Genomic DNA, 26,726 nt, shown 5'->3' with positions numbered 1-26,726 from the left:
GCTGCCGACTTTAAGCGCGCTTCAATGTCCGCTATTTGCACCGAGTGAGGGCACATGCGTGGCTCCAGGGCAACCCTAACTGAAGCGCCCAATTTCGACTAGTGGCAAACGCTAGGCTCGCTTTCTGGTTAGTTTTGGCTGAAAGAATACAGAAATATTTTATTGCGGCCGCCGCATTGCTCCGGTTTTTGATCCAAATGCACCTTTCCTTTGCCATATCATTTGTGACACGGTGAGTCCAATTGGGAAATATAAGCCTACCACTGTGACAGCCATTTAAAATACGCTGTGAAATCTTGTCTGATAGATTAGTCCAAAATCTGCGAGTACATATTTTACGATTCTAGGCAGCAAGCTCTTTAAAGATTGTCGTCTTTAAAAGCTCAGGACCAGATAAACTCATGTCGGGGTAAATAGTGATGACCAAACCGCAGACCTTATCAGATAGTCCGGCATGGTCGATCTGCAGAAATCAGGGTCATAGGCCACCAGAACTGCGAAGCGAAACAAACGCCGATCTTCTAGAAGGCCTGAAGGATCAAGGCGTTACAGCCGTCAGTCGCATCACAATTCGAAGAGATGACAAGGAAATGACCAGAAAAAACTTAATCCTGACCTCTCTTCGTTGCACTTTTCCGGAATTCATAAACGCAGGATTTATTTCTTGTTCTCTGCCCCCGTGCATCTCAAACCACGGCGCTGTTACAAGTGACAGCGGTTAGGGCATGACACACACTCTTCTGACAAATGTGCCTTCCTCTTGAAGATGAAACTTGTAAATGGCAAACGGTGAACATAGCCAGCGGATTGTCGCGCCAAGAACGCCTTGTGGTGTAAGAGTGCTTCTGGTGTAAGGTTCTTCTTTTTCCTTCGTGTGTGTGCGCTGTAAACTCTTGACATGAGCCAACAAGCGCAACAGGTTCTTACAGCTCAAAAGTTGTGTACATGAGTCTTGGGCATTCTTTAGCTACCTACATCGCGGTACGCCGTCTGTGGTATTAGGCCCCGCATGGAACAAAACAGGCAATCTTGCGCGCGCATGCATAGTGTAAACTCCTTCGCATTCGCAGCCAGATAATCACTGAAAAACAATTTTGGAGAGGGGCATTTCAGTCGTGCACGTCTAGACGTCACTGAATGCGTGGTTAGAAAAACCAACACCTTGAACCCCTCGTAATGTCAGATGAGATGCGGTCTCTAAAGCGACAGTAACTTGCAGAAGACGAGGCCCTCGAGAAAAAATATCGTCGCCGGTGGGCAATGCAGGTAGGCGACCTGAAGCAACCGCACCAACAAATTCTGAAATGTTCTGATAGGTGTCGTCATGGATAATCGTAGACGATGGTTCGGGTGTCCTAGGCAACAATCATAACTGTTTGTTCCACATTTTGATTAGCTTTAAGAAACCATAGACACGCATAAAAACTGATTTGCCCAATGTTATACTACGACGGTGTGGCAACGGAAATGCGCAGTGGACAGTGCTAAGACGCGCTTGTCAGTGTTGTGAAGCCCTTTTCTACGCTACAGGTGAATGTGATAGGCCGTATGGACAGGAGGTTTCCCGTCACAGCCTGTACAGCGGTTCCGCAGTGACAGGATAGTGCGCGTCTTCCGGCACCGCTGGCCGTGGCGGTGGACGGTGCCGATCGGGGCCTCGGCGACGCTGGCGAGTTCGGACGTAGCGGCCCCAGACACCTGATAGCGCGGAGTAGGCTCCGTCCACCAGCACGTCGAGCACGTGGAAGATCTGCAGGGACGAGTATCCCAGGTAGACGCCCATCAGCCCGCCGATGTTCCGGAACAGGCTCGACACCTGCCAGGGCAGCGAACATATGTTGGAAGAGGCGGGCCTCCAGGGGTGCACATACGAAGAGCGCGGTAAACGCCTGCAGTGGCAAAAGGCATCTCATGGTTTTTTAGTCGTTGGGACCGAACTTTCGCTGTTAGGCAAGAGATCTCACCAAGAAAACCAAACACATGGCTAAGTCATATAAAAATATCAACAACTTTTTGAGAAACAGACTCAAAACTTAGGTCTAATTCATGTGTACGTGAATTAGGCCACCTCACGCAACCTCACGGCGACGGCTAGGCAGCATGTTGCTGTGCCATGTGTTGTGTTGCGGCTACGGCATCGGCAAAAATGATCCAACCGGCCAGGAATGAGGTGGACGCGTTCTTGGCTCCATTCTAAGCCCAGACGCGCTGTGTTTGAGAAGGAGGCCCGTGTAGAACGAAAGTCAGTCGCTTCGTCGACACCATACACCGACTTCACCCTTTCACCTCGTGCTGGAGTGTGGGAATCTATTATTTGCACCACCTTCCCTTACCCCACCTCCATCGAGCCATTCGTGTTTTCTTATTTTTATGCTCGTGGCGAATTTCTGTGGCAATGCAGTCAAGGCTACTGAGCAGGACCACGATGTTTCGCTGCGCAATTGGAAGTAGTTCAACAAACATTATTTGCTGGGTGTAACCTAAGCAATTCAAATGTGCGTAGGCCTTGTGTTTTTGCCTTGGACTGATAATTCCACTAAATTATTAGCAAGAATCTTTATTAATTATAAGCAAGAATTATTAGCAAGAATCTAAATTATTAGCAAGAAATAGAGAGCAATATCTTTTAGATTTGCGGGTATTTTGGGTTGCGGAGATCGCCGTTAGCATCGCATGGGTTCTCTTCAGAAAAAAAAAGAACAGCGTCCTCGTAGCAGGCAGCTTCCTTTCCATACGGTAGGTTGCAAATTCATTAGCTCACAGTATTTTCGAGAAGCTTGAGCACCAAAACCTGTCAAAACAAACGAAGCAAGTTGTCTGCAACGAGTACGCCCAAGTGCGAATGACAAAACCGGGATCCCCCCCTCGTTTCGTCACTGCGTTCGGTAAGCCGGCTTGCCGCCGTAAGCACTGTCGCACGGCTCACGGCGAAGGTTTGATACCCTGAAGTTACCAAAGCGTACAACGGCATCGCTTGGTGACTGAAGACCGCCTCGAGTCCTGGAAAGACAACCGTGAAGCACCAAGATGGTTTAACCCTTCAGCGCACTCAGCGCGATCCAAATGGGATTTGACTTCGCGCCGCATTGTGCCCGTGCTGCTCTTTCGGTAGGCCGCGCCCGCGCTATGTAAGTACGCTACACGGGTCTGTGGTTCTGCGCAGTTTTCAGCTCCATAAAAGTTTACATATCAGTGCATCCCCTCAAAACAGTAGCGCTGATAAAATTCACGCCATTTCGGGACGATACAGAGTTGGACGGTGTCGTCCACGGTATGATTTAATAAGTCGGTCCGAGAAGAATGCGATAAGAGGCAAAGAGGCAAAATGATGGCTCACAGCTAGGCGACATGGACTCAAATGCTTCTCCCGAACTTCCGGACTTGAGTAATTCACTCAAAAGAGTTGCGACTGAAGTATGCACTGAAAACCTTCAACGAAGCCTCCATGAACCAAAATCACCCGAGGGAGAAGATATAGCTGAAGATTTTCCCGCTCTACCCACCATAGAACACACTACATCGGACATTCCGAACTTGGCTGAAAGCAACGACCTGCTAACAAAAAAAAAAAAAAAACGGCTGTAATGAACATTTCATGAGTGTGCTTATGGAAATCGCGACGTTTACTAAAAATATCAAAGGTCATACTGTACAAAGAGTTCATCCATATGAAGGAGCTCAAATTAAAAGCATCTCATGAAGTGCAGCGATTGAAAGGAGAGATCTTCGGCATGGAAACGGCCATCAGCAAACGCAACCGGGAAGATTTCAGTTATGTAAGAGCTGTTCAAGGGAGTGGACTGAAAGAAACAACCAACGACAGTACAAACAAGAACCAACCAGGCCCCACCTCGCGCTGCTCTAGTGGTGACGTCACCCACTCTAAAAGGAGCAAAGATAGCCAAATACACAAAAAAAAATTGCGCCAGAAAAATTGGCCGAACAGAAGTCTCCCTTCGACAAGGAAGAGAAGGCATCGTAGTGACCTCAACGACAAAGGAAGGACTAAAGAAACTGTCTGAAGAAATCGCGAAAAATCCAGCAACCCACAAAATACAAAAAAGGGAACCCAAGACAAAACTTCCCCAGGTTAAGGTAATAGACTGTAAAAGGGTGGAAAGCTGGTCGAGTTGGTAAGGTGACATCTGGAAACAGCGCAACACGGACGAGGACGTAAGAAATAGACAGCGCTCGTCTTGCCTACTTCTTACGTCCTCGTCCGTGTTGCGCTGTTTCCTGATGTTAAGGTAATAGCTATCCATGATGATGTTTCAGTCGAAGACATTTCGACAATCTTAGTAAATCAGAATCGACTACCCTGCGACCCCGACGCCATCCAAGTTCTCAACCACTGGAAGAGAAAGAATGGCACAATAGCCCTGCTGTCAACAAAACTGCCAGCTTATCAGAGCATCGTCCTGAAGGAAAGACTACATTGGATGGACACGCTGCAGGTACTTCAACAATGCTTTCCTCCCAAGATGCAAGCGTTGTGCAAGCTACGGCCATCCCGAAAAACACTTTGACATCAGCAGGAGACCACGATGCGCCGAATGTGGGGGAAACCACTACTACCAGAACTGCGCTAGTGTAGAGACTCGTTGTTGCATCTAGCCAAGGAACGGTTGAGAATGTCGACATAACATACTCAATGATGGAAAACAGATGCCAGACGTGATCCACAGGCAGCGACGAGAACTCGGGGTGATACTCTTCCGATTGAACTGAACCGACCGGTGGAGCCCTGCGTCGACAACGCAAGCGGGAAGTAATGAAACACTTTGCGAAGTTCAGTATTGCGTGAAGTGGACTGAAGTGGACTCTCAAAAATTGTGAGCTGCTACGGGGAAGTTAACGCAATCACACTCTCATCACTTCAACACTCACAACACACGAATACATAACACTACGGCGAAGCAGCACTCGGACCAGCGAAAAATCTCGCAGTCACGGTCTTCACTACACATCATCCAAGTTAACTTGGCAAGGTGTGTCGAAGGAAACAAGGCGTTACGTTTCTACCCGAACGAAAATCATAATCTTATCTCAGCAATACAGGAACCTTATTATGTAAAAGGTGTCAGATTTTCCCATCCCCCATGAAGTCATGTAACACAGAGATAACCCGAAAGTGGCTCTAGTATATCATTCTCCAGATGTAAAAATATTCGCGCTCATAACAGAACAAAAAATTATTGCGGCATAGGTGAACTGGGAAAAAGAATTCATTATAATTAATTGCTACGCGCCTCCCGGAGACGATTTTGAAAACACGTTAAACCGATTTGAACTCTTCTTTCAAGATTTTTTGACAGACCACGTAATACTAATCGGTGGCTTCAATGCCAAACACAGTGTATGGGGAGGAGATATAACCGATCTAAGGGGTGACGATTTACTTGAACTTTCCCTTAGGTACGACCTTTCTGTCAAAATAATCCTAACTCACCTCCGACATTCGAAAACAGCATAGGTAGGAATTGGATCGATGTAACCATTTTCGGGCAAGTGTTGTTGCCAGAAAGTATTCACTGGGAAGCACTGGAAGATTGCAATTGCAGCGACCACAAATTTATTAGTTTACTTTTATACGATATCATTAACAAACCCAAGCGCCATATCACCCTGAACGGCGAGAAACATGTCCTAGAAAATTTAAAAAGGGACACTTGGTTCGAAACTGCGAGAAACGGCATTAAAACAACAGGAGAAATCGAAAATGCTGTAAACACCTTGTATGATAAAATAGGAAAATTAGTAAACAAACATAGCAAAAAAGTAAACCACCCCTCAAGCAACCAAAACCGCGGCAGACAGTTGAACTAGAAATCGAGAGAAAGCGAGAAAGCGCTCTAAGAAGGAGGTATCAAGAATCGCGAGGAGAAATCAGGGAACAATTTAAGCGAGAGTACTATAATGAACACGAAACTTACAATGATAACTTATTCCCAGGAAGAAGGAAAAGTTGAGAACAATATTGCTCACAATTTCATAAAAATCACTTCACATTACCGTATAAATTAGCCACAGGAGCAGTAAAGGAACCAATCATCATTTCAAGTTTAGAAAAAGAAAGCAAAGAAAGCCCCCAAATCAGTTCAACATATATTAAGAGAGTCATACGAGGTCGAAAAGGTTTGTGAAGAGGAAAAAAATTTCCCCTTGAAAACGATAATGACGACGCTATTATTACGGAAAATGAAATTAACGCAGTTATTTCTGAATTACGCATAAATTTGGCCCCTGGACCAGGTGGCCTACGAGCCACGTTTGTACAATGTCTATATAATAAACAAAAATTATTCTTTCTCGATATTTACGGTGCATGTATCAGAACAGGATACATTCCATCACGGCGAAGGGAATCAAATGTAATCCTAATACCAAAATCAGGAGGCAATAAATTAGCCAACAAATATAGACCCACAGCAGTCAGCCCTATATTAAGAAAAATACTTGGAAAAATAATTAAAGACAGGAGATATTACTTCTTAACAAAGAAAACCATCGCTTTAACCGAGTTAAAAAAATCTATGAAGCAAATTAGATAACGCGGTATGTATTGTCATCTCTTTACACATAAAGAGCGCATTTAGCTGCCTCAAATCATCCATCATTGTAATCTTTCTAAAAAATTCAGGCCGTCCGAAAAATCTGATCATTTATTTGTACTCATATTTTTTTTTAAAAATAGAAAAATTATCTGTAACATGGAGAAATCAAGACTTCAATTTGACCTTAAATCAGGTTCTCCGCAGGGGCCACCTTTTTGTCCATTATTCTGGAACACAACAATTTTGGATCTCCTAAACAGCAAATTTCCTAGCGATGTATACATCCAGGCTTTTGCGTCGACATAACCTTAGTAATAAGAGACAATTCAAGAGATAATATTGAGCAAATTGCAACCGAAGCGCTCAAAATAGTAGAAAACTGGGGAATAGACAAAGAACTTCCATTTAACAGAGAAAAATAAAAATTCGCTGTAATAGATGACAAGAGCATTAAAAGACCTCTCAGTAATAAACTAGGAAACAAAAATCTTAAATTCTGTAAAGAAAATTAAAATATTAGGCGTCGATATAGGCAACGAACTCAGTTTTATCCCTCAGATTCACTATGTAAAGGAAAAAGTAAACCAAATAATAAACAGCCTAGGAAAATTTACAGCATAGAAATGGGGGCTTACCAGCCAAGATCTAGAAAAATTTATATCAGAGCTATAGAAAGGATCATAGTTTACGCCGCTTCAATTTTATATAAGAAACAGGTCGTAATGTAGAAAAAAACTAAGAAGTATTCAAAGAAAAGCCTCATTCAAATTACCAAAGCATTCAAAACAGCATCAAGCCCGGCTTTAAACATCATAGCAATGTCCCACCAATTCACCTAATGATAGAAAAAGAAATAGAAACATTTAACGCACTGTTTGCCGAAAAATGTTCCCCTGGAAAAAACGAGCTTTTGCAGGAGACCACTGCACCCAGCAGATAAGAAATCTTTTACCTATCTTCTTACTCAACCAATTTCGCAGACAGATTTAACAGTATTTACAGACGGTTTGCAACATAAAACTGACATAGGAGCAGCGTTCAAATTCTCGGTAAAGCCGGCAAAATAATACAAACCAAACAGTACAAACCGAAGTACAGCAATAACTGTGAGGCAGAAGGAATCGCCATTTTGAAAGCAATTGAATACCTCCAAACCAGCTTCAAAGAAGGTAACATACAGTTGCATACTGATAACCTATCAACCCTAAAAGCAATTAGCAATCCTAATAATCGGAACCCAAATATTCAAAATTAAGGAAGGGCTAAACAAAATAGAAAACCAGGTCAAAATAACGTTAACTTACATTAGCGGAAGTAGCGGATGAAATGTGTAACAAAGCAGCAAAATATGGCGAAAAATAGACTGGCCTATTTTAGTACAATTTATCAGAAAAAACAGCTCAATAATAACCTGAGCAAACATTGGAATATTAAGTGGCAACAAGGTAATGAAAGCTACATATTCCAATGGATAAAAATTGTTCACAAAACTCCAGCTCACTTTCCCACCAACTATTACACGTCACAGTTTATCACTGGATACGGTAGATTTGCATGTTATTTTCATAGGTTTGCCATTACAAATCAAATAATAAGAAATTTAAATGTACCAGCAGACCATTTCGACCACTATTTCCGGGACTGCCCCATAACAAAAGAACAAAGAGAACAACGTTTCAATGGCCGTATAAATTATCTCGCAAGAAGGAAACCGGAGCTAATAAAACATACAGAAACCCTAAAAATTTTAGAAGAACTGACAGTACTAATAACGGTAATACTCAACAATACTAACCCCTCAAATATTTTGTAACAATTCCACCCATACGCAGAAACAAAGTCAGCGGCAAATAACGCGATAATAACTTTTAGATCTTTTGATTTATCTGTGGTATGCAGTGAGTCATTTTCTATGTAATTATCTTGTGTAATTACTTTTTCACATTTGTTTTTCGATATGAAATCCAAATATCCAACTTCAATGTATTTAATTTACCTGTTATACCTCGGTGGTACGGGAAGAGTCCCTGTGCATGAGCCCGTTTAATAAAGTCGGAGCGTTACGTTGTGTCGTGAAACAAGTAAAGCATAGGCAAGGAGACGCTAATATGCCGCTATCCTCGCTGATCGTGGGTCAGAGTACTCAACCACGGTGCTCATACGAAGAAAGGAACTGTTGCAAAGGCTATCTCTCATGCCCAAACTGAAACCTAAACTAGTTTATCGGGAACTACTTTCGCGGAGTAACACAAAGCAGTTAGCTTTCCCCTCGCCTACGTGTAGCTTTCTCTCCATTGCCACAGAAAGTTGACCCCGAGTATAGTCCCGCCTCTCGGTAGCAACTCCGTTACTGCCAGCCCTCCTCGTTGCATGCGCTGCCAATCTCCGCTTCTTTCTCTCAATGTCTTCCACGCCGGTTTGCTCCGAGATCCAGAACGCTCGCTTCCTCTCTCCAAGCACTATTTTTGCCAACCTTCTTTATATGGCTCGCTGAACCCTTTCAAATGTTCGGTAACTGCCTGCGCTTCTGCCCCACACATTATTTGTACTGCTGTTTTTAGGGACAGACGTGGCCTTTGGTGCTCTACTTCAGAGAGCTTGTCAAATGCGTTCCACACCAATAAAATTCTGCGTTGGATTTGCTTCCTTTGATTTGAATTGCAACTGACTACTTGCCCAAGACAGTTATATTCATCCAGTTCATCTAGTACGTTATTGCTTACGCTTAACAACGTGCTTTTTGTCTGAATGCTGAAAATTTTGTGACTTATTAGTATTTATGTTCAACTATATGACTGAGTTTTCCAAGCAGAGTTTTGAGAGCATCATTCGTATGTCTTCTCTTCAATCAGAGAACATGGCCTGACGGCGCAACCGCAAGTCTCCGAAGGCGGAAATAGTTTTCATTACTCGTACTCCCGACTGGTCCTTATCGAAATTCCCAAATATTCCCAGTAGGCGTCGTGCATATGAAACTTCCCATTTTTGTTATAAAGCATTATGTAGCTCGTACATTCCTTGAACACGTCCTTCAAAGCAACTACGTAACGTCAGCACTACTCGGGTATTTCGAATGTTTGAAGGTCCGGCAGGGGTTCCTACTGAGTCAAAGTTTTTTTGGCGATTTAAAAATGTCACGCAAAGTGGTTTGTTGCACTCCCCGTACATGTCCGTCACCAGGACATGGTGCAGGCTGTTCCCGTTTGCTCCGAACACATTGCCCTGATAGGCCCCATGGGTTAAAAATCATTATCATGAAGTTTGTCTGTAGATGGAAATCGAATAAAAAGAACCTTAGTATGAACCAAAATTGTTGTTTCCAAGACAATTTTGCTTAGCCGTCAAATTTTATTACCACTAGACGATTTCATTATGGCCGCGTAGCCTGAGAAGAAACAGGGATTTCAGCTGTAAAACTTCGCTTTATAACAATTCTGCAACGCGTGAGAAATAGCGCATAAGATATCAACCCATCCTTTGCATATAAAAGAACACCCGGCTCTCCTTACCGTCAATTTGGGCTCTTTGCTTTTGTACAGGACTTTGGTGCTCCGCATGAAAACGACAAGCCTGACGTGGATCCTGCAACATAAATATCCATGCCTTATTGCAAGAAAATACAAAATGATCGACCAATGCTTACATGCCAGCACACAAATTAGGCTGCCTGGCCGTGACAACCAGTTTGTGTGCCAAGAAAAAATTCGCACATGCTCCGTTTTGTAAATGTGTCGTGACGGCGCAGCCTATGGGCTGCTCGAAGATACTGTAAGGCTCCCCTGCAGCAGTCTTACTTGCACAGTATTATTCACATAAATAAAACCCGATTGCAACTTCACCTTTGCAAATTAATTATTTTGTGATAGCAACCATTTTTCTTCAAAGAGGGGAAAATAAATATTACTACGATAGATTAAAAACGTTTACTTTAACAACGTCTGCAATAAAAAGGGATAGAATTTGCTTCTAAAAAGAAATGCCACAATTTTATATAACAAGGTAGTTGTTGCACAAAAACAAACACTATTTGCATCGCTCTTAAGGCTTTTAGGTCTCCAGCAGCACAGGTACTAATTGAGTTTAGAGTCGGGAATGTTGACTCGCACTCAAGGGAGGTACTTTATTATAAAAACTGCCGCTCCACTGGGGCAAATAAATGCCGAGCACGAGGATACCAATGTTGTTTATATAGTGATTCCTTGACGATGTTTCATCTTGCTCCTTAGATCATCAGGAAGTCATGGTCCCAGATGCGGCCAGGTTACTCCCTGTAGAATGAGCCTGTTTCCACGCACGGTCGGCATGAAAGATGTGGTACCGGGGTTTTTGCACCCGGCAGCCTCTCCTCAGAAAGACACTGTGCCCCGTCAAACCGGACCTTTACTGGGAGTACCGCTCCACCAAGGTCCACTCCTCAGCCGATCCAGCTGCGCACACCTAGTCCAGCCGAGTCCACCATGTTGTGCCCTGGGTCATGTCACGCCTCATCTTTATCTTCATCCGGCACATGTCCATCCTTTGGGATTGTCCCCCGCCATGGTTGCATGGTTGCCACAAAGAGAACCTTGGCGTACCTTTGCTTATGTGTATTTGCATCCGCATCGCACCATACGCATGGTCGCCAAGCGTCCGGCGCCCCTCTTACCTTTTTCCTTCCATGGGGGGTGCAGTGGTGTTCTCAGGATTCATCTGAGGGGGAAGCAAACAAGTGCTTACTTCGCTACTCTAACCTCATCGTAACACAGTTATTTGATTCGGCTTCATATGGGATGTGCAACCTGTTCCCTACTTTGTAAAAAAAAGAAACAAGTCTTTTTGTAAATTTTGTGAGACGAGCTTCCTCAGCCAATGTGACGACTAAACCTTGAAAAGAGTGTGCTGTATAAAGGCTGAGTACGACTTTTTGGCTGTAGCGACCAGTTTCTGTCTCCTTAACGTTGTCAATCTGCCGCCAATGCAACAGACTGCATGCATACTAGTCAAAATTTATTAGCCTTTTTTCCAAAAAATGACATCATTCACTGATTCTTTTTTAGATCTAATATATAATTCGGTAACCGTTTCCCCAATTCCTACAGGCTGATTATATAGGGCCATGAGGTGGGCGCTTTAGCCCCAAAAAGCCACCCCGTTCTTGGCCAATCCCCCACGTGGACATGTGCCACTACATCAGGAACAACAACAACAACAACAACAACTTCCGCCACCAAGCCACTACGGATCATCAAGCCATCTCGCCCGTTCCCCTTCGGGACCGCGCTCTCCTTCTCTGTTATTGTTCCGGCACGCTGGAGGGCGCCAATGAAGACTCACTATTCGACTGGTCCATGTCAGCGCGCTGGACGTCGTCTGGTAGTACTGCACCCTGCGGAGAAATGCACGCCACTGTCGGCTTGCTTCCCTGCAGGTACGACTCTCGTCAATGAGAACAAAATAGCTTCCAGGGACAGATTATGAAAAATAAGGAGATCACGTGGTCTAGGGAACTTACATTTGGTTCAAAGGATTCCATAAAAACATTTCGGTAATCATAGAATGAAAACTGGAACTAGCGTAGAATTAAGACAGAAGGGTGGATTTTCTTATGTTGTTATATTTCACCCTCCTTGAGTTACCTCCCGGCGATCGGCCGTTGTAGCGAGCAAGAACTAATTCCGGGCCTGAGCGCATGCGCCCTAACATTAAGAGCGGTCGTTCCGGCTTCGCAGGCATTGCAAGCTTATTTCATGCTTTCACAAACGCTATTTCTATGCTAAGTGGCTGTTAACACAGCTAACTTGCCGTTGGTCAATGGTTTCTAAAGCAAGCGTTTAGAATTGAATGCGTAGCTTAGCGCCAGAGGAGACGAAATAAATGATCGCTTGTATTTGTACGGATGACGTCCACTTTCCCCCAGGTAATACCAGTAGATTTCTCCCGCGCGACAGCCAGTGAATGTTTTCCCACAGATATTCGGGTCAGGCATCTTTCGCTTAAAAGTGAGCGTTTGTAGGCTGAACCAAAGAGTGATTTGCAGGCTTTGTAATTCGTCCTCTCATGTCACAAATGCCAGTATCTCCACTTTGTGTAGTTTACGCATCTTGTTTAAAAAATAAGGGACGCATGCGAAGAGCAAACGTGCCTTAGGCAATCATCCTGGCTTTGGAGCCAGCCGTAAGGACGCCAATACATCGAATAAAGCTAAGCTGTCTTACTTACTCACAAGCTGTCAAACATTTGCAGGTGATTATTTTCCGCTCAATTTTGGCTTCCACAGATCTTTCGCAGTCTCCTGGGTTGGAGAAAAAAACGTAGATTCGCATGATTCTTGTACGAATTATTTTGTTGTGTGAAGCAAGCCACCTATCACACCAGAAGTTCACTGAAAACCGAGTCAAGTAACACGCTCGCGCTGCCTTTAGAGATGTTACAGGCTTCCGGGAAACGAAAACAACTGCTTGTCCAGTGCAGTATATATTTTAGCACTATTACTGATGATGCGTAAAAGCATAAGGGCGAGCGAGGCTAAGCGCGGTTGTGCAATACTGCGATGGGGAATAAGTGACCCCATCGGACAGGTGGGAATGCACGTTTTTGTTAAGTAAATTGCGTTCCCGTGCGCTGACGGGGGCGCGGTATTTTTCCTCGATAGTTTTTTCTGGTAATGCTGGACGGTGGAACTAGCAACTATGCTGTTTGAATTTCAAGAACTGTTCTAAAAGTTGTGCTGTTCCAATTTCTTCTATAACCCTTTTAATGTTGAGAGTACAAACACGCGGTGGCTCCGTCAAACTCAACGTTTGACCCGGTTGTTCTACATTACTCTTTAATAATATAGACTCCTCTCCATCGCCCCCCCCCCGTACAATAACTGCCCCGGCCAAGTCAAAAATTATTTGAAGACGTGGATTTGTGATATGCTTGTCGAATTGATAATGGCTGTATTTTGTGTGGGAATTTATACTGTGTTTTTTATTGAGATTGTCGTTTATGAACCAACACAAACAAGCCTTTTAAACTTTGGGCTTTTGGAGTGTTCGCCTTCATGCAACGCAGGGTCCTTCTTCTCTCCTTGCGTGTTTTCGTCTTCTGGCTTGTTTTTTCTTTTCTTCTTGCATTTATTTTCTTTATATATGCTTTTATTCGCTACATTTTGTTCTCTTCCGGCTCAATGCAGTTTTCCGAAACTGCCCAGCCCCACACACAAGCGTGCCTGGGTTGTGCGGGCTGGATATTCCTATGTAACAGAGCTTGACTGAATAAAGAAAAAAAATTCGTGACCTGTGTATGTGCTCGTCTGCTTACCGCTATATTTTTTACCGCCGTCGTCTACCTGTAGATAATTACTCCCAGACATTTCGTATGGATATTTTCTGGATATACCGGCTGGTATCAAACTTTTTTCCAAATACGTACCGCATTCACTTCAGGCACACTCCAGAGTAGAAATTACGAGACACGGGGGGTGTTTGACGTCTGCCTTACATGGGAGACAGACACAATTAAAGCTATAGCCACTTATCACACCAACCAAATAGACCTCCGTTATATAACGACGTAAAATTACGTAGGATGTAAGCGCAATCGAGTACTATCATCCTCGTCCCAAAACTTTGACTAATTAGAGAACACATTATGCAGCTTTGCGTTCGCTAACAGAGAACGACCGGGATATGGCATGAAAAATTTTAAATACTTGGAAGAAGACGACCATCGTACCTTTTTACGTGTAGAGGTGGTGAATGCGCAAGCCAACTTTACCCGTTAGGAAGATATATGATCTTTATTGGGACACCTCCTCCGCCGCTGTGATTCAATTGCTACTAATAACATAGATAGAAACCTTAATTCCCTAATTTCGATAGCCCAAAAAATGAATCGGGATAAACAGCCGCAGTGAAAATACTTTGTTCTTTTAGAGGTACGAAGAGAGAGAGACTGGGACCTCAATGTAATGTGAAAACCTGGTGATGGGGTCCATCAATTACAGATTTTTCAAGTTGCACGAACGCACGCATGCACGTACAGACGCATGGACGTGCACGCACATCCGCACACGTGAGCATAAGGTTAGTTTGAAGAAGCTGGCTAGCCAAAGCATTGAGGAAAATAAACACCGCACAGAAATACGTACAGGCAAGAAAACTCTAGAGGCAACGCGCACGCAAAAAAGCGCGCACATGTACATATGCCCCACGAGTGCCCCTACCGATGCAGACAGCGCTTCACCCATATTAACAGCCGAACTGTTTAGGCCGAACGTTATCCGTCCGTCGAACCAAACGACCTCGAAGTGTGAGAGAAAGTGGTAAGGAAGCGAGAAGCCCATGAGTAGGTGCTGAAAGTGGGCGCCTCGAGGAAGAAATGTGGTCAGGGAGGTACCGGTAATCGAGCCCGGGGCCTCTAGGTCGTGAAGCCGGCAACCTAACCAGTGGGCCACCCCAAAACCCCGAAGGGTACGGGTTTATCAGCGGCGGGGAACCTTAACATGTGCACCCTGTTGAAAAGAAGAAAGTTTGTGTTGGCACGCAGTGCGCAATACCTACAGGGAAAAAATACCAAGAGGAATTTTCACAACTATTAGAGCCAAATGGGTTAATTTTCCAATGGAGAGAACCTAACAACGAATTTAGGTGTCCACGGCATGCAAGAATCATTCGAGCTTTACTTCCGAGGCCGCCTCATTGCGACATGGGAAGGCAAATGCATAGAAGTATTTGGGAGGCTGGAAATAGATATTAAGAAAACAAACGACAAAAACGATCCCTTAACTCTGCAAGTTAAGCACCACAGAAAGCAAATAAAAGACTACCACTGCATGAAACAAACAAACAAAAAAAGAACTCAGGGAGAAAAAAAAACTCTTCCCGTGGTCAGAATTTTTTTTTTTTGTGCATACGGTGAGACTGCGCTGCAACCGTTTTAGGCGCAGAGCACTTAAGGCGCTCGCCTTGTCGTCCTAGCTCGCTCGCTCGCTCGACCCAACTATATAGAGAACCAAGGCGGCGTCCCGGGGTCACGGCGTACCCACAGGCTTCGAAAGCGGAGCTGTTTATATAGTCATAAGCGTTCGAAACTCGTGAGACGCTGGCGCTTGTCATACATCTTCCCGTTGTTTAGCGCAAAGAAAACTATAGGTACATTTGAGGAAAAATGTACGTACTCAACCGGCAGCGCCCGCGTTCCTTTAGTTAAGGACGCCGTTTTACGATAGTAAACGCAAAATGTGACAGTGCAATGCCGGCACGTGCGGGAAGAAAAGCACAAAGGGAGCAGAACTCCCGCTGGCGCAGTTTCAGGCAGGGTGCGCGCGAGCACTGCGAAGGCGGGAAATTTGAATTGCATGGGGTGGTAGCAGTAAGGGGATAGCGGCGGTACAGCCCATTATGACGAATCACTGCTCTGCACGTCCGAAAGCTTTGACATTGAGTGGAACGGCCTTAATTTTTTTAGATAACTTACGCGTGTTCCCCATGTGCAAAATGTGCAACCCGAAATCTCTGCACAGCCTCGCCTCACCAAAACACATGCGTGTACAGCCCACACCCGAAACATAATTTATGCAAGACACACTTCCCGCTGTAGAGAAATTTTGATTCAGTTTCTCTTTGATAAAAATAGGTTTGGTGAATATCAAAGATGCAGGATATATTTTGGATTTGCTTCGAGTGGCTCGCAAGACCGCAGCTTGCTTGTTTTCGAAACAATTCATTCGAGCTCTTTGGCACCACTGCTGACTTCGCGGGCGATGCAGTTGAGGGAGGGGTGCAGGGTTATTGTGTGTTACTGCTGCTTCTGGAAATCAACGCCCACAACGAGTGGAGCGCATTCGGCGGAGATATCAGAAGTCACTGTGATTGCATTTGTTGAGACGTAAACTTTCAGACGTAAAGAACTGAGGCAGTAAAACTGCTAAGCCCACCTCATCTATTTAATTCTCGAAGCCAATCCATGGCCAATCCAGTCTGTTTCCTCTTTCAGAGGCCCGTTTCTTTTAAGTTAGATCCCTCATAATCGAAGGATCGAATTTCGCGAGTTTGCTAACTCGTGCACCCCGAAGATCGTGCCTTGTGTCTTTCCTGGGTGCTAGACGACGTGCGAGCATTTGAAGTTTGACGAAGGCACGGTTCGTCAGGCAGCAGCGTAGTTTCGTCATCGACATACCTCGGAGGACATCCACGCAGACGGGTGATTCCATCAGTTGAGGAGCAAATATACGGATGTGGTTAAACGATCGGCAGCCACATTTCTCGAAAATGTGCACTTGGTAGCAGTACTCGTCGCAAGCCTGAATATGTAAAACAGACGAAACACAAGTCTGCAGTTACATGGTCCACGTGATATCACCCTCAACACATAAGCACCTCCCACTTCAGTTCCAGCGATAAACTGACGTTGACGCTAAACTCTTCGTTGGTGTGCAATTCACATCTCACCATCGAAATCAGCTTAAGCCATTTGTTCGCCCTCGTCTTTCGCGTAGCACATGTTTTCTTTTTCCAACGTCCCACTTTTTGAGAGAGGTTACTGCTTCGAAATACGCGTCGGTATACGTACCCTCTTAGTGTACACTATTCCTTTGACGACGTATTTTTCCAACTCCGGTGGCCACTCATCCTGACACGGATTCTTGTACGGCTCCTTGAGGTTTTTTGAAATCGCCTGGAAAAGTAGAAGCTCATCTTTATCACATGGGCTATGTCGCAGACTGTGTGACGTGCCACCACAGCAGAGATTAATTTTATGATCACTTTTATGACTGCAATGATTGATTTATTGACTGATTGCATGACCTGGAGTGATTAGCGTGAGAGTTTGGGCGAGTTGGTACTTCATTGGATTATTCCTTACAGCGCCAACAACCAGACGAAGGATGAAGAGAGAGGCTACACGGACAAGCGCGGCCGTCCAGCCCCTCTCCTGGTCCTTCGTTTTTGTGAGTTTGCGACGTAGATGAGGATCCCCTCTGTTACCTTGGAGACGCCGATATAGGTGGTGGCCCCCGGCGGTGCATAGACAGCATTGTCGAAAACTTCTTCTTGCGCACCCGACTGGTGTACCATGACGTAAAAGCCGGCGTCCACAGTCAAAGGCAAAAACTCTTCTGGCTCCATGTTTAGAGACATCCGCAAACCTTGGAAGAAAAGTCCCGTATTGCTTGGTGGCGCAGCTATAGACGCTCATCGTACGTGGGCACGTATCTATGCCGCAGACACATTTTACCGCCACTGTCTAGAGTCCGCCATCTTCAGTACTCATCTTCGTGAAAAAGTTCATACTTGCCATTTTCCGGGTCCGACATCTGCATCGCTTGCCAGCTGAAACGACTACTGTTGCAGCCGAGGCAGTAGCAGTTGCCGTACCGAGGCACCATTCGGATCTCCAAGATCCTGTAAAGCAGTCAAGTGGCGCTGAAGACAGGCAATGCAGAGAAAATGAATTCGTCTCCCCGACTACGTTTATGGAAAAGCGTAGAATAAGTCGCGCGAATTACAGGAGGACTGTAAACTGCGCTCCCCTGCTGCTCCCCTAGTAAGGGTACTTAAGGGTAAGCAAGGGTACCACTGTGGGGGGAATAAAAATAGTCGATATAGGAGCTAAATGAGGTGCGATTACACGCTGTTGCCGCGACAGTGAGTTGTGTATTAGCCAAGAACGCCATATTTCAAGGCGTCACGCTTTACTTGCGTTAAAGAAAGGCTCTTCGGTACGATGATGAAAGGGAAGCCAACGCAGCTTTGTGGCAGACACACCAAAAGGATACGGACGAAGCACTGGGGTAAAGACAGAGAGGGCATGTGCGCGCGCACACATGTCCTCTCGCACGGACGCACGTTAGCACCTACGCACGCACACACGCACAAACAGTAAACAAACAAAAAGCAGATCAGAGTCGGGTGAGGTGGCCGGCAATATTTTAACATGACATCGATTTCACAGAATAGAAAGTATGCACCTATCTCTAAATGCGTGGTAGATCGCGAATGATCAGGTTCTCAGTATACAATGAGAGGAAACTGCGATTCAAAGTGCAACGCTGTATAGAGCGAGGAGAAACCGGCGGATTACAAAATGGCGCAACGCCCACCTTGACCGTCTGTGAATCATTCCCTTGCAGGGTATTTACCATTAAACTTCCAAATTATAAATTATAGTATCGGAGAAAGCATCAGCCTGATGTGTCAGGAAACCCCGCGAAAATAACCAGTGCACGTAGAGTGCATGGCACCCCTTTGTTCTGCGGCGAATATTAACGCGAGTACTAACGTTTCATCCTTGTTATATGTACAACTTGGGACTATGTTGGTGAGAGGAGGGAGTGCACGGCTCCCTCAGGGAGAACTCAACATCATAGTTCACATCACTGGTGCCACGGAAAACCTTGTAGGGGCAGAAGTAGTGGCGAATTAGCTTTTTCGGAGGGGCCTTGTCGATCAACGGTACTCCACACCCATACGTGTTATCCCGGGGCATATGTAACATGTAAGTGCCGGAGGCTGTATGGCTGTGCGTCGTTTGCTTGCTGGCTTCGCTGGCGTGAAATCTGGCGCGTGGCCTCTGCTCGCCGGGCGACTTCTTAGCGTCCATGGTAGTGACGGGACACTCGTCAGGCGGGAGCATGGAGTCCAACATTTTTATTATTTCTCGGCCTTGTCCAGGCCGGATGGTGAGGAGCGTGGAATTTCGCCGCCGCGGTGTCTCAAGAAAACTTCACATGCAGTTGTATGCAGACCCAGTTCCCATGGTCCACGTTAATGTACACTGAAAGCATATCGACTATGGTCTTATTCATCCTTTCGGTCAGTCCCTGTGCGTGTGGGTTAAAGGCAGGTTCTCCTGTGACTGGTGAAACTGACCTGCAAGGCCTTTTGGATTGGTTGGGCCGTGAATGATGTTTCTCGGCCAGTACCCACTATGATTGGGGCGCCATGTGGGAGCACAATGTTTTCAATAAAAAAACCTCGTAACTTGGGCGGACGTGCCGAGAGAAAGAGCCCTTGTTTCCAAAACTGAGTTTAACACTCTGCGGCCACCGTACTATATCTGTTGCCCAAGGATGATGGAGCGAAGGTTCCCAATAGACCCATGCCGACCTGCTGGAATGCTGCCTTCAGTGGAAGAACAGGTTGCACAAAACCGGGTGGTTTTGTGGGGGTGTCTTGCGTCTTTGACAGTCTCGGCAACTGCAAGCATACCTCTTCGCACTTTCATCAAGGTTTGACCAGTAATTCCGTTGCCGTGTGCGCGCCAGCGTGCTGACAAAGACGAGGTTTTCAGACAAGTGTATACCTTGATAAACCTGTAGGATTTCTTAGGGAATGGTGTTCAGTGCAACAATCAGCTTAGGGTGTTCGGTGCAACAATCAAATAGAGTGTGTTTGTAGGGCAAAAATGTTTTATATAGGACGTCCTTCCTAAGACATGATGTACTGCCGCCTTCGAAAGGCTTCGGTAGTATGGGAACGCGTCCTTCCCGGTAATCCACAAGAGGGCGAAGCTCCAAGTCGTGTTGTCGCTGTTAGGCGAGAGCAGGGGAGGTCACGGCATTTAAGAAGCCTGCGTCATCTTCGTCCGTAGAATTACGATTAACCGGGACGCATGACAGGAAGTTAGCGTCGGTGTGTTTGCGACCCGACTTGTACGTTATGGGGATATCAAATTCCTGCGGTCGGAGGCTCGAACGGGCGACAACCAGGGCAGGGTCGTTGGTATTGGCCAGCCAATAAAGGGCATGATCATCGATCCCTACTCGTACATGTCGCCTGTACAAATTTTGCCGAAATCTTGTGGCCGCCAACACGATTCTTAGGCATCCTTTCTCCGTGGTTGTGTAATTCATTTCGGCGGATGAAATGGTGCGACTCGCATATGCAATAACACGCTCCATACCGCCTTCCCACTGCACAAGCACCGCATCCAGACCGACAGTGCTAGCATCCATGTGGAGCTCAGTGTCCGCGCTCCCGTCGAAGTGGCAAATCAGGGGCGGGCTATGCAATCTGTTCTTAACGGGGCCATGCAGACAAAATAAAAGTTTGTTTTTTTCGAAAGATTTTGCGTTTTATAGTGTCCCAAGGGCTTGTTCGCAAGCAAACGGTGATTCATTCACTGGGAAATGTTTGCTTAGTTAAATTTTTGCTTACCCCCCAATTCCTGTCTTTTTATGAGGGATGCAATGACATCAGAAGCAGAGGTCCTCAAGCTCCAGCGGAGCCTTGTTTACCGTTAGCCAACCTAGATGACGCCACCATACCGCGGCGGGGCGTTTTCTGTCTTTGCTTTGTTATTGACCGTATTTGTACTTGGCTTGTTTTTCTTAAGCTAGAAAAAAATCGTTCTGTGAAACATGGGGTTCTCTGGACAAATATGGTCACGTGAGACACCGTAGCTTACACCAATCGGCCAGTGTCGTCTAAGACAACCCCAAAGCACCGCAGTGCTGCTCAGTGAAAACAAGTATAGTGCATGCAGTACCAACAGCAGTACGCATCGGTACTTCTATGTTTACATGTACTTTCGGAACTTCCACTGTTTACCCCACCATTCGTAATGCTATAAAAAGAACATGCCCTACATTTAAGCGCAAATAGCTCGTTCGGCCAGCTTACCTTGCCTAATTAGCGTTCGCTTTTTCCGCCCTTTGCCAATCGCAGAGCTGGCACATATGACATGATAGGTTCTGTTGCGGGAAATTAGCTATGGGTCGCATGGACATTGCCTATTTTTCTAATTATATAGCTTATTTTTCGTTAAAAGTGGTGTTAGTATGAGGCTATCCTTCGAATGAACCAAACTTGTGTTTTGTCTCCATGGCCCCTTTAATTTAAGGGCCCCAACTGAATTGCCCGCCGTCTCTGGTCAAGCGAGTAATGGCTGCGCTATATATAAAAAACTACTCGCAAAACGTGTCTAGTATGCGCATTGACCCAAGAAGCTACCTGTAGCTTTTTGTCCACTGGCATTGGAAATGCAGCGACTGCGGCTGTTTCGTCATTTCAAAGAGGCGCACGCGGGGTGTCAACAAACAGCCAGCCAGCATGTAGCAGGTTCTGTCTTCGCTGTCACCGGGTTGACAGGTATTTCAATTATGGAGCTATGTGCAGTTATGTGCACCCGCCTCGCACGCGAGGTGGGTGCACGCCGACGAGGATGAAAAGTGCAACGACCCCCTGGTTAGTCCTAAACACACGTAAAGTATATACTATGTGTCTCTAAACGCTTCAACTTTTATCATCTGGCTCCTCGAGCACAGGCCATGCAGACTTGGGATGCTTCCTGCTCCGGAAGTAGCCATCATCCGGGATACCTAAGAGGCTGAACTAGATACGTACAACAATGTTAGGAGGGCTCTTAGGGACACAAACTGCTTTCCCTCACCAGAGAAGGATGTGGCCATCATGACATAGTAGTGGGCCCCCACCTGCCGTGACTGACCAGTGCAACTGCCGGCCCTCACTGTCCACCAGCTGTAGGGCAGTTGTCCACGGCGGCTCTCAGGCCAGCGATACAGCAGAGGGTCCCAAAATTCCCTGGGTCCGGACAGGCCGTTTTTGGAACTTCAACCTGGCTATCTTTAACGCACGTTCCCTGCCTTGGGAGGCAAGCTTTGCCGTACTATCAGAGGCGCTACCGGGCACTTAATTATTGGGATATTATAGTCTTAAGCGAACTTAGAACTGAGAACCAGTTGGGCTTGTTGGTGGTGCATGATCAAACGTTTGCCGCGCAGAACGGCAAGGACGAAGAAAGAACGCAAAAGATCAACGAACGCTGGCTTTCAACATCTTACTGGGGAAAACACAATAAGCTCGTATATGCGTCAAGTTTAATAAAAAGACAAGAACCACAAAATTGTGTGCCAATCTACCCTGTGAATATGATTGGAAAGCGAAGCTGTAAACGACACCCACAACGATTACACATGCAACGCCACTTGAATTCACACACGGCCCTGCAGAAAGTGAAACCAGAGATATGTGAAATGCCCTTAACCACACTGTTTATTACTTCACAGAGATATTCGTTGTTTGGGTACATCAATGAATAATTTATGATAAGTGTTTGATTGAGTTGTATTGTTTAAGCCCATCAGTGAAAAAACTTTTTTTTATAAAAAAAGGAAGACCAATCCTGGCGTTAGGCGATACCTCTACTCTTCCGTATCTTGCACCACCGACGGAGGCAATTTAGAACGAATTATTTTTATAGCAGTCATCTCTCTCTCTCGTACCTTTTTCTTGTGGTGCCTTGACAAGTTTCGGTTGCTTGCGAATTCGGGAGTACAGCCCCAGTCACGGCCATGGGTGCCAAGGTGACCACTTACAGTTCGGTTCGTGTTGTTGTCATGCTCGTAAAGCTTCTGGCTCGTGCGCCTGCCTGACCGACGTATTCTCTATCACAGTCGAGGGGAATCGAATAAACTATGCCCTGATTAAAGTCAATGAACCGAATCATGTGCTTTAAGGGACACCAAAGTGATTTGTATGCATTGCGGGATTAGAACCGCAAATTGTAGTCTAGAGTCTGTAGGCCATGTTTCGAACGCTCTCGCTGCGTTTACGCGACTGTAATCAAGGCGGAAATTGACGTGACTCTATTCACCAGAAAAATGAATTAGGAAATGCTGTCCTCCTTTCTTCATCCTCGCCTATTTTCGGTGGCGTTTTGTATGACGTCAGAAATAATGGCTTGGCTTGACTGCGCTACTACACGGCTCGCCGACCTTCTGACAAAGTCAGTCGGCCCAGCTTGTAGTCCGCCGGCCGCCGACGGGTCGTAGCAGTTCGTTCGCTCAGTTGAAACTACGCCACGGCACGTATGTTAATAGAAGAATGTGCCTTTCTTGAGTTTGTTAGTTCGTATACTGTATCAAGCTCCAAGTCGAGGTCGCTCCACAGAAGCGCTGCACAAGCGCACATGTGATGCTTCGCTGACTGGTACGGTAGCAGGAAAATCTCAGGACAATTGAAGGCGGGCAAAGAGTCAGCGAAGTTAATATAGGTATCAAGGAAAATAAAATCAACCGCAACTTTTACCGTACAGCTTAAAACTGGGAAGCAGGAAGCACATTTTTGCGCTGGGTGAACAAGCACAGCGGTCTGCAGCACGTCCACACATCTTCGAACACATTCCCGCCTAAGAAATGCAATTGCTAGACCGAAGATATTGTGGAAATTTGGGGGACGCTTACTGCACGAGCGCTATACAAAAATACTAATTTATTTATTTATTTATTTATTTATTTATTTATTTATTTATTTATTTATTTTCAAAAACCTAAAGGCCCGGATAGGCATTACATTGGGGGGGGGATGCAATTCAAACAAGGTAACTCAACACGTATGAAGACAAACTACTAACGGCAGTCAGACAGATATCTGTGTAAAAAGGTTCAATTTATAAAAAATGGAGAGAAAGAGAGAGAGCAAGAGGGCAATTGACATGTGCAGTGGATGACACCACTGAACCAAGCACTCGCGGGGGTCAGGTTTAGAAATAATTCACTGTTCAAAACAACAACAACAACAAAACAAATCAAAGAAATCAAACGGCTGACAAAAGTGGGATTTCTACATTTGATAGATTTTAAAACATCCTATACATTGCTTGAAATGCTAAAACTAAATAAGAATGTAAAGTGGTTATAGATTATATACTTTATATTTCAAACACCGCAGGATGTTATTTTGCAAATCGCCGGATTGAATCCCCGAGAGCACATCCTTTCTTTTGTAATTTGGTTTCTTCGTTTTCGGCCGATGTTTTCTATGCTGAATTCACCCTATTTGTCCTGCAACGTTCATTGTTCAATGAGCGAGTTCACAGAACGCGCGCAGACTGACAGTGACACGCTAGCGATTCTCGTTGGCGTGCTGTTTCCATAAGCCTGGACTGATTGCGGGCAGTGCACGCAGGCCAGTATCAGCAGACCCTTGGCCTGGTACGAACACGCTTTTTACGATACAGGCATGAGTGAGGCAAGCTCCAATTATTGGGGAAAGGCGCATGGCATATGAGCGTCTGCGGTGAAGCGGAGAGTGTTTATCCAGTGGGTAGACCTCGGCTAGTGATTGCTACGATTCCAAGCCGTCCTGGTAGGCTTATCTGACGCATTTTACAGCCGAAAAGTTGGAAGGAGCGCGGTATGGTGATTAGTAAGATATCGTGAATGCCCATCCAAAGAACGTCGGACACCAAGCATGTTGCTTCACAGAACCGAAATTGAAAATTGTTTGAATGTTAATCTTGGACATCGTCCAATCACGTAGCACCTTTACCTGCCGGCACTGCGGTTAGTTGGTGCGGCCGTCGCAAACCGCGCGTGGTAGTTTTTCTTCATTAAGGCTTTATAAATGAAAATCAGCCTTATCGCCCCGATAAACGACGAAGAGTGTGTTCATTTGAGACAGTCAACGCAGTGAAAGCAATAACGGGAGCTTGGCAAATTCACTTCAGTGTCCCTCTAACGACCAGGTGTAAGGATACCTCGTGCTTCAATTGACCCGCTTTCACAGCGCTTCGAATTTGTTGGGCGCAGAGAATATGACATTTTCACGGCCCCATTTCCACGCGCCCCATATTTTTGAGGGAGTGAGACACGTTACGAATGCATGGCATGAAGAATACCTTTTACAAGGAAGCTGTTATAGCCTCTAGTTGGTTGGAAAATTTCGTGTCGTATACAGAAAACCAAATTTGTGCCCAGCAGTTCTCGCTTAAAAGGCGCCGAGCGCAGGCTTCAGACTTATCAGGCATACGGCATAGAGATAAGTATTTGTTTAAAAACCATAACAAAGCATCGAAACCGCATTATGAATAAAGCGGCTGTGTACAATGGGACGCCCCTAGCACGTCTTCCTAGTAAATAATGTTTTTTGATTATGTTTGGAGGCAAGCCTGGACTGGTGTCCCAATATAGAGCAGTTATTGCCCAAGACGCCTAGCGCATGCGTCAGGCTAGGGAGGACCCAGGATGTGCCGCCAGAGAAATTGAGTGCGAGATATACAAGCCCGCCGAGGCTACAAGAAACATTTCATACCCTCCCCCATCAGCATGTGTAGTTGTTTGCAACTGCTTTGGTGGACATCCAGTCTCGCAGGGTGGGATGGCGACTATTCCTTTTTTATTCTTTTCGATGAGGTGCCCCTCAATTTTCACTTTGTCATATGCTTTTTCAAGCGCTCTGCGACGGACGTGATGGGATGGGAAGGATACTCCGCTGCCGACAGGCAGTCCACTCGCTGAGTAAGGCTGGAAACCATAGAATGATAGCATAAAAGTTTCACGAAATTATCTCAACACAGGTTATTGGCAGTCCTTTGAACGAGTTTTGAGTTTTTAGTGTGCCAACTTGTGCGGCAGCAACGGGTTCTTTGCTCTAGGCTCAAACGTCCAGCGGACGTGTTGACTAGAAAACGCGAACCTCAGGCCCAAGAAAATGATTGAAAACATCAAGAACATCATTTTTCAACATCGGGCACCACGTGTACTCTTCGGGCACCATGTTCGGACATCCTAACATCTAGCATCCTAAATGAGCTGCGCTGTGTGCTTCAGACACTGTGCACAAAACACCGTCTGGTGACTGCCCTGAGGCAAACGGCTTAACTTAACGGTTCCACCGAACCCTCTCGGACATTATTTTTATGTACATTAGTCCTGACCGTAGGAACTGGGACCTTATACTTCCCTTTGCTATCTTCACCTATAACGCTGCAGTACAGCACCCAACCGAATATCCGCCATTCTTCCCCCTCTTTGCCGCAATTTATTCTACACCTCTGATTCAACTTTCTTCTCGCAACCTGTGTCCTCTAGTGCACTACCCCAGGGACAGTAAATTTCATGCCTCAAAAACTGCCTACAGATTGCGCGTTCCCGCATAGAAGCTCACCAACAAGACCGGAAAACCCGGTACGACTCGACCAATCACTCTGTTCATTTACGTCCTGGAGACAAGGAGCTCATTTGGACTCCTATTCGTACGCCTGGTCCGGGTGAAAAATTTCTTTGTCGTTTTATTGCTCCATACGTAATACTCTAACAAACATCCCCTGTAAACTACCGCATGCCTCCCATGAATCCTCAAATGAACCGCCGTCGGCGTTGCATCGAAATTGTCCCCGTGTCGAGAATAAACCCCTTCAGGCGTAGTAACCTAGACTGAATTGAGTCCAGGCGGCCACTTCCAC

General features: G+C 45.6%; 1 protein-coding gene across 1 annotated transcript in view; it reads right to left on the bottom strand.

The window, feature by feature from the left end:
* Positions 1-717: 717 nt before the first annotated feature.
* Positions 718-26,726, bottom strand: part of LOC144180658 (acid-sensing ion channel 4-B-like) — a 93,492-nt gene continuing 67,483 nt past the window's right edge. Inside the window, exons 4-12 of the mRNA XM_077708964.1 lie at positions 17,817-17,923; positions 17,507-17,667; positions 17,091-17,195; positions 16,698-16,821; positions 12,753-12,825; positions 11,868-11,919; positions 11,200-11,243; positions 10,064-10,136; positions 718-1,816 (exon numbers count right to left, since the gene is read on the bottom strand). Of these exons, the coding sequence (XP_077565090.1) occupies positions 1,568-1,816; positions 10,064-10,136; positions 11,200-11,243; positions 11,868-11,919; positions 12,753-12,825; positions 16,698-16,821; positions 17,091-17,195; positions 17,507-17,667; positions 17,817-17,923 (988 nt within the window). The 3' untranslated portion in view covers positions 718-1,567. The remainder of the gene's footprint in view (positions 1,817-10,063; positions 10,137-11,199; positions 11,244-11,867; positions 11,920-12,752; positions 12,826-16,697; positions 16,822-17,090; positions 17,196-17,506; positions 17,668-17,816; positions 17,924-26,726) is intronic.

The sequence above is a fragment of the Haemaphysalis longicornis genome, unplaced genomic scaffold (assembly GCF_048455015.1).
Source record: "Haemaphysalis longicornis isolate Haplotype H1 unplaced genomic scaffold, Haemaphysalis longicornis Haplotype H1 scaffold_4, whole genome shotgun sequence".
NCBI classification, from domain to species: domain Eukaryota; kingdom Metazoa; phylum Arthropoda; class Arachnida; order Ixodida; family Ixodidae; genus Haemaphysalis; species Haemaphysalis longicornis.
This window is presented reverse-complemented; position numbering and strand designations above follow the sequence as displayed.